At 34.5% G+C, this 9,986-nt stretch overlaps 2 protein-coding genes across 2 annotated transcripts; one reads left to right on the top strand and one right to left on the bottom strand.

The window, feature by feature from the left end:
* The first annotated feature begins 446 nt into the window (after positions 1-446).
* LOC110705108 (protein RER1B-like) lies at positions 447-5,441 on the top strand. Its single transcript, XM_021882942.1, has 4 exons — positions 447-636; positions 831-1,216; positions 4,674-4,854; positions 4,959-5,441. Exons 2-4 carry the CDS (start codon positions 873-875, stop codon positions 5,010-5,012), a joined length of 579 nt encoding a protein of 192 aa, XP_021738634.1. The 5' UTR covers positions 447-636; positions 831-872; the 3' UTR covers positions 5,013-5,441.
* A 1,718-nt stretch (positions 5,442-7,159) lies between these two features.
* LOC110705106 (isoflavone reductase-like protein) lies at positions 7,160-9,759 on the bottom strand. Its single transcript, XM_021882940.1, has 5 exons — positions 9,409-9,759; positions 9,151-9,285; positions 8,237-8,474; positions 7,843-8,046; positions 7,160-7,576 (listed from the first exon to the last, which is right to left on the bottom strand). The coding sequence occupies exons 1-5, from the start codon at positions 9,589-9,591 to the stop codon at positions 7,410-7,412; spliced, it is 927 nt and encodes a 308-aa protein (XP_021738632.1). The 5' UTR covers positions 9,592-9,759; the 3' UTR covers positions 7,160-7,409.
* Between the last annotated feature and the right edge of the window lie 227 nt (positions 9,760-9,986).

Genomic DNA, 9,986 nt, shown 5'->3' with positions numbered 1-9,986 from the left:
GTTAAAAGTTACAATACTCTAAGTTAAAAGTTAATGTATAACCAGTGTTATATCTTTTGGTACTACTACAAGGAGTTCCCACCGCCTTTGGCGCGTGGACTAATCTCTCGTGGAAGTTTGCATGAGTACTTTAGTTGGGATTTTTTCTATACAAGGCTCGAAGCATTACCATTGTTATATAAATTGTAATTTTGATAAAAATTTCTTCTAACCTTAAATAAAACATTTGAAATGTAATTAAAATCGAATATTAATGATTCTTGTCAAGTTTAACCGCATTGCTCCAAACAATCTAAACTCGAGTCAACTCATTTGCCATCTACCGACTTAGAAATTTCGTCAAATTAGGGATTTTCCATACGCTAGCATATTGCAATCACTTGGAATAATAAAACGGAATAACAAATTTAACTAGTACAGAAAATAAATACGAGCAAACCCAGAGATTGGTAGGCAGAAGAAGCATTGAAGAGAGAGAAAAAATCGGGATAAAGAGAAGATAAAAAAATTAAAAATAAAAATCCCCAAATCTCTCAATTCTACTCTGCGACTTTTCAAGCATCGCATTTTTCACCATTACCACTGTCGGTCTAACTCGGATTTCACTCGCCATTTCCAAAGCTTCAACTCTTACAGGTAAATCAAACTTTTCTCTCTCCTCCATTTACCAATTTTACAAGAAAAGATTCATCTCTTTCTCGTGAAAACAATCAGATCACACTATTTCGACCTTATTATAATAAATAAAGAAAAACCCACATCGCAAAATTCTTTAATTTAGCTGATTTCCCCATAAATTTCCCTAATTTTGTGTAATTTTTGGTGGGCAGATCTTGTATTGCCGTAAACCCTAATAAATCTAGGGTGTATTAATGGAGGGAATAGGTGGGTCATCTTCAGAATCTCCGGCAAGCAAGAAACTTCACGAACTTTCGAGAATTTACCAGTATTACTTAGATAAGACGACCCCACATGCAGTTCCAAGGTGGGTAGGAACCCTAGTTCTTGCTGTGATTTATGGATTGAGGGTTTACTTTGTTGAAGGGTTTTATGTAATTACATATGCTCTTGGGATCTACCTCTTGAATCTGCTAATTGGGTTTTTATCCCCTTTGGTTGATCCTGAGCTTGAGGTTTCTGATGGCCCCACTTTACCCACTAAAGGTTCTGATGAATTCAAGCCCTTCATTCGTCGTCTCCCTGAGTTTAAGTTCTGGTAAATTCTTATTATTATTATTTTTTGATTAATTTGTACAGTTGCAGCTTTAATCTTGATTTGTTTTTGGTTTGACTTTGTGGTGGATTTGATTTAGGTTTTCCTTAAAGCTTGGTAGAAGAATGTATATAACGTTGTTGAATGACTTAGGGAAATGATTAGCATTGTAGATTATAGGTCTGAGAATGTAACAATGTGTTTCGCGGCACTAAAAAAATTAATGGGACTATTGCCATTGGATTACTGTTGATGAGTTTGCCAGTGAGGTTGTTAGGTTGGAGATCATGGTAATGAGATTTTTGTTTCTTGGAGAATAGAGTTTGGAGTTGTTGCCTTGTTGGTCATTGATTGTTGTACAATTTTCTTGATCTTCAAAATTGTTAGATGAGTGATCTTTATAGTAGCTTCAGGCTTTTGGAAGTCTTGATTCGGACCATAGTTGATGAGGAATTTTGGAGAGTGCTGGGATTTGTGTGTTTATCTTTTAATGGCAGTAGTTGTTGGTGAAAGAGGGGCATTGTGTGGAAATGTTATTTGAGAATCACTTCTTAAAGGCTTTGTAACAATTCTTGTCATGTTTAGCCACATTGCTCCCATGGACTTCCACCCCCTAAAACTCTGAGTCAACTCAATTGCCATCTGCCAACCTAGACATTTCATCAAAATAGGGATTTTGTTTTGTTTTTCCTTAAATCTTGGCTGAGGAATGTTTGTAGTAAGACGCTAAGTTGTTGGATGATGTAAGGACATTATTAGCATTGTAGACTTTGGGTTTGGGAATGCAACAATGGTTTTTGCGGACTATGCCAGTTGCAGTACTTGTTGATAATGTTTGTCAGTGAAGTTGATAGGTTGGAGATCAAGGTCATGGGGGTTTCGTTCTTAAAGAATTGAGTTTGGAGTTGTTGGCTATTGGTTTGTACAGTTTTGTTGATTATTGAAAGTTCTAGATACGTGATCATTATTGTAGCTTTGGGCTTTGAAGTCTGGACAATATTTGATGAGGCATTGGGAGATAGCTGGGATTTGTGTGTTTATTTGTTAATGGTAATAGTTGATGGGGTGCATTTTGTAAACAAGTTACTGCCATTCTGAGGCTTTGAAATTGATATCCTTGTTATGATAACAGTCATGTTGAAACTTTTTTTTTTAGATAGGGTGGTGAATATGTTGCCTAGATTAATCGCTCCAATCCTAGTAACATACTTACATGCAATTTGAAAGGCAGTTGGCACTCTTTTGACCTCAGGAAGGATGTCTGAAGTTAAGATTTTTGTTGAGGGCATCGGGAAATTTTCAATGGACAAGCCTTTTTGTGCTTATTACTTCATTCCTTATTGGCTATTGCACTATCTCATGTGGTTAATCTTTAAGATTGATGTTTTCTATGGCTACGATTATTGGTGTTCCTTTGTCTCTATTCTAGGTTGAGGCTATGGTTTCTTTCATATCTTACTGTTACTTGAGAATGTTGAAGGACCCTTGGTAGAGATGTTGTTATGTTTCTTGTAGACATTTGGTAATTACATCAGAAATCCTTGCCTTGTAGAGCAGATTATACTACACCCACTGCTTAAAGGATCAAAGTAAGAAATTTCTGCACCTGGCCTTGTCAGACCTTTCATTTGATCAATTGCTGAAGAAGAGCAGTCTATGTCTTGTAAGAAAAATTTGCTGGCTTCGTTTGAGTTTATGCATTTATGCTTTCATAACATTTCAGTGAAGTGTATCACAAAACCTACATAGTGAAAAAATTTCCATTTAAATCAATGAAATGTCTTTGTTCCAATTTTTGATTTGGGCCTTTAGTTTTCTTGATGAATAGACATTTTAGTGGATGCCTGGATTGACATGTGAGAAGATAGATTTTTTTTTTCTTCTTCTATTGGTGTATATGGAACCACGAAGGGCATATGGGGAATATGGTTGAATAAATAGGTCAGATAAGTTGTATTGAATCAGCTAGAAGCTGAGAAACAGATCTATTCTATGAAATGAATTCTTGATTCTTGAATAGTGGAATATGGACTCTAGAGGACTACCGTGGGATTTGGGTTGCTACCATTATCAAGACGGATATATTTAGCGAAGGACTTTGGATTGTATAAATATTCTACTAGTTCAATGATTTGTGGTGCTTGTTATTAACACACTTGTACTCATTCCTGTACTGTACATTCTCAAATCTGTTGCATTGTAATGCTCTTGATGAGCTTTCCCAAAGATCAGCATTACCATCTTTGTAATCCTTTCAATATACATGGGGGTCCACTGTTCTTAGCATAAGTTGTTATCCATGAAGCAGGGAGCTATCGTTTGGATACAAGTTGCTGGCTTCTTGTGTAATTGATCCTTTTTACAACTGATTGTTTTAGCTACCTTGTACAGTTATACCATTGTAGGTTTATGTTCATGGTATACAGTCTACATATGGGGGATGGCCTTGACTCTTGATTACAAAATATGGGTGATGAATATAACCTGGTGTGTACTTGGTCATCTTTAGGAGAGATTAGGGAATATAGTTATTACATAGGTTATCATGGAAATGAAATAGTATGCCACTTTTTGCTTGGTTATTGAAAATTAAGGAAGGTTGTAGCTTACAACAGATCAATGACTATTGGGAAGTGGAGGTTGATTCTTAAAATTTGTTAACTGTCGAAAAGGGGTGGGAAGAATTATTTTTTTAATTATTATTTGTGATGGAGGGAGTGTTTCATTTTACATTAAGTAGAATTTGAAAAAGAAGAAACATTTTATCAATCTGTATTAATATAAACTAATGGACTATGGAAGGCCTAGAAATGATATTGGTCACTTGTTTACTCAAAAGTGAAGGAAGTTTAGATAATAGTATTAATATCCTGCGTATTTACTATTTTGGTGGTTTAAGCTCTTCTTCATGTAAATTGTACATTGTGCACGGTGAGCTTTTCCAAGGATTGGTAAGTTGTTGGTAGATCCTTTTGGTTTTACTTGGTCTTAACTTGGGTTAGTTGAAGTTGCTATGTGAATTTGATCAGATAATAGTAGTTATTACCAATGAAATGAGGAGCTGATTTAGGACTGAAGTAGTGGACATGTTGGCTTGCCTACTATATCTGGTTCTTGTTTTACAGTTGATTATTCTGGTGCCTTGGAGCATCACAGGATTGACTTCTTGGCATAGGACTATATTGATGATCTTGGCTCCCGATGAGAATAACTGATGAGTTGATGATATTTAAGAATTGTTATCTTGTTTGTGAGGATTGTGATGACTGATGGAGTATCATATCATGAGAATTTAGGCCTAAGGTGTGCTAAGTGTCTAACACTCTTAACTTCAAGAAAGCACTTAGCTGTCAACTTAGTACTTTTTAGATATACATAGATAGGCCTTTTTTTTTTTAATATATATATATATATATATATAATATTTTTTTTTATAACAATCTCCTCTCTTTCCCTGCAGGCACTCCATTACTAAGTCATTCTGCATAGCATTTGTTTTGACTTTCTTTTCTGTGTTCGATGTCCCTGTATTCTGGCCAATATTGCTGTGTTACTGGGTTGTGCTGTTTGTTCTCACCATGAAGCGTCAAATAGCACACATGATCAAGTACAGATATATTCCTTTCAGCATCGGAAAGCAGGTGGGTGTTCCTCTATAGTTGCAATTTCTGTATATTTGTTTTTGGCAGTCTGACTCTTTATTCATGATATAATCTTCTAATTACTTTCTGATAATTTGACACAGAAATATGGAGGAAAGAAACCTGCTGCATCAACCAGTGGTTCTCGCGCTGACTGAATAATCATGAATTCGCAGGTATTGGAGAAGTGAGAGATCAATCCTTCTTCAAAAATTAGTTTAGGACAAGAGTGAAGGGGCATATTGTGAAGATTCAGACCAAATATATCTTTTTATCTGCGTTTTTCAGAAGTATATACGGTATCTGGTTGCATTTTATTACCCTGCAGCTTTTCCTCTCACCAGGAGATTTGTTGTTGCTTAGATTGGACCTGGCCTTGTTTTCTTAACAGTATTGATTTATCGGTGTATTAAAGCTCCAAGTATTATTAGCAAGGCACATCCCTTATTCATTTATTTTCTTGTTCTTTTTTCTCGAATACATCTACTATTCTAGATTTTGAATACACTATATACGAACTGTGCTGCTTGAAGTGCATTGCATACTATGTTGCTATATATTGTTGGTGGCAAAAGTTTTTGGTTTAATTGAAAATTTTGGTGCTTAGTCTTTTGACCTCTTTACTTAAAACATTTTGTCAAAAAAGAAAAAAGAAAAAAAAGAGGCCATATAAGGGCAATTAAGCTCATATAAAGGCTAATAAGTCTTTCAAGTTTGGAGAAGGGTCAATAATATTGACTAGGGCAATTAAATTTTGAAAAGTTCCAATTGGAGCTAGTTTGTGACCTATTCACTCCATTTATTGTAAACTTCAGCATCAATCTTTATTGTAGAATTTCAGAGCTGATTTTGATAGCTCAACTGGAAAACTTGAAACTATGATCATTGGTAGATTTAGTGCATTTAGCAATTGTATAATTCTAAATCTGTTTTTGATTTTTTTTTTTAAATTATTTGGCATGATTATAAAGCAGGTAGTCTATAGTATGAACTTATTACCATATCTAAGTATTGAATACACCTCCTACCGCTACATAATCTTAATTAGCTTTGCTATTTCTTTTAAGATTGTTTAGCAATGTACAACTTACCATAGTCAATTTAGTGTCCAAAACCATTGATAAACCACAGTATAATATTATTTTCTAAATAAAAATTTTAATGTAAATTGAATAAAAAAGGAAAAAGTGGGTAAAAAAGAAACATAACCCAAAAATCGAGGAGTGAGGGTGAGGCTATGGAGTATTCTTCTCTGCCGGAGTATACTTATCAACCGGAGTTACATTACTCTTCAAGTCTTCATCCACGAGGAGCGGTGTTCTACCAGAGTAGCAAATTGTGTGATTGATTAAATACAAAAGGTTATGTGTATTTTAATTGATGAAAGGTAGTATAGTCGAACGCCGGCGAAGGATTTTCAAGGTCTTTAAACATTTGTTACTTTAATCACGAGATCGACGATGAATTTTCTACCGGAGTGCAAATTTACTACTTCAACCATGAAAAATGGCGAGTTCTCTGCTAGGTACTGTTAAAATTCGGAATAATTTGGATGTGAGAAAGTTGAAGTCGACGACATTAATTGTTTGTCGGTGCTCAGTTAATATTAACGTATATACTGTTATTTTTCATTTGTATACTGTTATTTTTACTTGTATGTTGTTATCTAATGGTTTCATACTGTTATTGTACACTGTACTTGATGAAGATGAAAACGAAGAGATGGTGGTGGTGATTTTCTCTCTCCTCTCACTCAAAGGTTTTTGAATTGGTTTTCCGGTGAAAATTTCGCCGAATTATAAACTTTACGACCACCATCACCAACACCTTTCCGATGAGAATTTTTTTAAAAATAAAATAAAGGTTTTCCAGTGAGCATTTTGGTGGAAAAAGAGGAGAGAGGGGAAAAGAGGAAATAGAGTTTTTTTTTTTTTTACCGCTTAGTAACAAATGAGTTACAGTCTAAGAATTTACATGAAATTTCATTTTTGCCCCTAACCAAGGGAGCCCATACCTGGTAGTGGTCTATCACAACTTGTCACCCACCTACTATTTAATGTAATGCTGACACATCACATGCTGATCTTTTTTTTTTTTTTTTTTTTCAATTATACTTTTTATGATATTTTATTATGTATTTTGATACTCCATACTAGATAAATTTGATGAATAAAATTTGGGTAATGTCATTTGAGTTGATCAAAATCGGATTAGCAAGTCAGGTATTTCACATTGAGTCATTTTTGCTAAGCCCTTTTAAAACAATAATTTATGGTATGGACTATGTAGCACATTTCAACAACACTATCTAATGCACAAAATATATAGTTCCATCACACTTCCATGATTACATCCAGGTGGATATATTATTTAGCTACATCATATATTACAAGTGATCATAGTTCATAATACAAAGGGAAGAAAGCTGAGAAATTTGATCCCTTAATTCATTTTTTTTTTCTTCATGGTTTTCTGTTTATAATTAGGTAGGAGAAACACTTGCATCTTGAATAGATATAAACCTTGGAAAATTGATTGCCAAGATGTTTCAAATCCTAAACAAACTGGTTGAGGTATTCGTCCACAGAGGTGTATTTGACATCAGGATAGAGTTCAGAAGCTTCGACTCCAAACGATGGCTCGATCTCGAAGTTAGTCTGATCACCCCTCACAAATACAGCATGTCCAATAGCCAAAATGACATTGACTGGAGGTGGAGAATCTGCAATAGTAGGATTACACCAATATATCAACCTCAACATTAGACATATCAATTAGACTGATATCCTAATCAAGAGTTGTTTAAAACAAAAGGTATTGGGTGCAATGGTCACATAGTGCTACCAAACATGCCACTGATTAACTAACGAGTATGAAATGTCACATAGTACATTACACCTTACACGCAATACCTTTCTAAGCTTAAACTAATGATTGAAGTCCATGATCGGTTTATATACTCTATCAAAGCATATTTAAGCGACATACCTTGGATATTCTTCAAGACTTGTTCTTCAGGAATGTACTCTTTCTCAAGAGTTTTACCAATCTTTTTCTCCCACAACGAAACAAGCTCGTTGAAAGACAATATGTTACCAGCAGGTTTGATGTACAGAATCTTGTTTAGGGTCCTTGGATCATCCACTGCTCGAATGGTGTAGGTTCCAATGTCGTCTTCCTTGTTGTAAACCGCTGTAATATACCATTTGGACAAAGAATATCATCATCAACGTTAGATACATAGTAAAAAGGCTAAAAGCATTATGAAAACTGTAAACATTAAAACATGTGACTAAATCAAGTTCATTCTTTAAATAACATTATTGCAAGATCACTCAACTATTTACTAATGACAACATTATAAAACTGTGTATCAGATTACCTTTAGCATTTCCATCACCCAAGATGACAACTTTATCTCTTGGCGGAGCAGTGGCTCCAGGCTGAGAGAAACTAGGGAGAAAGTAGCCAGCAAAGTTGTTGGATGACACATAAGTGTAGGGAATTCCAGCAGCCTCCACTGATCGCCGGATTTGGGATTTAATTGCAAATGTCGATTTTGCAGGCTCCACAGCACTCGTACGATCCACATCCACACCAAACTCCGAGGGGAAGAACCTCTATACAGTATACACCCCAAAGATAAGATTTGCATACTAGTAAGGATTAAGATCAAAGAAACTTTTGATTCTCATAATCTTCAATATCATTTGGAGTTTATGTTTGTATAATTAATACGAAGTAAAAATTTTTTTACTGATCTTTTATTTAATAGTGTGATTTCATAGGATGGAGTAAAAATTGGATCAGATCAAAGCAACAGAAAAGATTGGAGTACCACTAATTGCTTCTCATATTCTCATAGACAAACACTCACCCTTGGGACCATTTGAAAAAGAGGAAAAAAATATGGACCGAAAACAAAAGGCACCGAAAATTCAGTGGAATGTCTCAACATCAACAGTCTGTATATTGTATTAGGCTCCATTTGTCCATTACATCAACAACTTTCATTTAAGACACATTTAGGTTTGCAATAATTTTAGTTGATCAACTTCTTAAAACACTTCAACAGCAGTTTATATATAAGAACTAGGCTACTATTAGTATGATTTAGATCAAGAAGGCTTGGCATTCCCTTTGACCTTCGTACGAAAAATAATATTCACACATCATTTTAAATGTTCGAAGAAAAAAAGTCGTCACAATTTCTATAATAATACCGCAAATTAGATCAAATTTTGCTCCTGAAACAACATACAATTCTTCATAATAAAGTGAGTGAAGGATCAATACCTTAATATTACCAGCTTCTTTAATTGCATCAATAATTTTCACTTGATCCGCCAACAAAAGGTACCCAACAGTCGAGATTACCACATCTACTTGCTTAATTGCTTTCACCAAACTTTCGTGATCATAAACATCTCCCTACATACAATAACATACATATAAACAACCAAATTAATATCATCTTATCATATTTCCTTGATAAAAATTAAAACAACAAAAAAAGACATTAGTAAAAGCTAGCTTAGAACATTTTGTACGTACCGAGACCAAATTGACACCTAAACTCTTAAAGTTGTCAATAATGGAAGCCTTAGCAGGGTTAGAGAGTGTCTCATTACGAACAAGAGCGAATGTTGGGTGGCCTTCCTTAGCGCTCGCTTCGACAACGAATTTCCCGATGTATCCTGTGCCTCCGATCACCAAAATCTTGCTCTTCTCGGCCATTGTCAAATAATGTGTTTCTTATTTTTTTTTATGAAAATTTTGTGAATAAGAGTTTTACTAGAAAGGAGCTAGAGAATGATGATCGTACTTTCTAGGAGAACTTCAAGTCATGCTATTTAAAGTCTTTAAAGAAGATGTAATTACGGTTAAGACCTTGTGTTTAAATTGAAGTACATTGTTATGAATAACGTCCACTTTCATTTCTTTGATCATTAACATGTCTACGTTAACGTTATCTTTGTTTAAGGGTGAAAAAAACTCTGTATTCATTTTTCTGAGATGTCGTTGACTTTTAGTTTACAATTTATTTTAGGAAAAATAATCTAACATTGTATAATGTGGGCTAAATCCGAATAACATAATTTAGTTTACACTTTATAATTTATTTTAGGAAA

The sequence above is a fragment of the Chenopodium quinoa genome, unplaced genomic scaffold (genome assembly GCF_001683475.1).
Source record: "Chenopodium quinoa cultivar QQ74 unplaced genomic scaffold, ASM168347v1, whole genome shotgun sequence".
NCBI lineage: Eukaryota > Viridiplantae > Streptophyta > Magnoliopsida > Caryophyllales > Amaranthaceae > Chenopodium > Chenopodium quinoa.
The sequence above is the reverse complement of the archived record's forward strand: the minus strand, read 5'-3'. Positions and strand labels throughout refer to the sequence as shown.

Excerpts from the sequence above, each read along its gene's own strand:
- LOC110705108 (XM_021882942.1), top strand. The coding sequence starts at position 873 with ATGGAGGGAATAGGTGGGTCATCTTCAGAATCTCCGGCAAGCAAGAAA. Across the intron at positions 1,217-4,673 it reads CTCCCTGAGTTTAAGTTCTG|GCACTCCATTACTAAGTCAT; the intron begins GTAAATTCTTAT and ends CTTTCCCTGCAG. Across the intron at positions 4,855-4,958 it reads CTTTCAGCATCGGAAAGCAG|AAATATGGAGGAAAGAAACC; the intron begins GTGGGTGTTCCT and ends AATTTGACACAG.
- LOC110705106 (XM_021882940.1), bottom strand. The coding sequence starts at position 9,591 with ATGGCCGAGAAGAGCAAGATTTTGGTGATCGGAGGCACAGGATACATC. Across the intron at positions 8,047-8,236 it reads GGGTGATGGAAATGCTAAAG|CGGTTTACAACAAGGAAGAC; the intron begins GTAATCTGATAC and ends GGTATATTACAG. Across the intron at positions 7,577-7,842 it reads AGTCTTGAAGAATATCCAAG|ATTCTCCACCTCCAGTCAAT; the intron begins GTATGTCGCTTA and ends CTACTATTGCAG.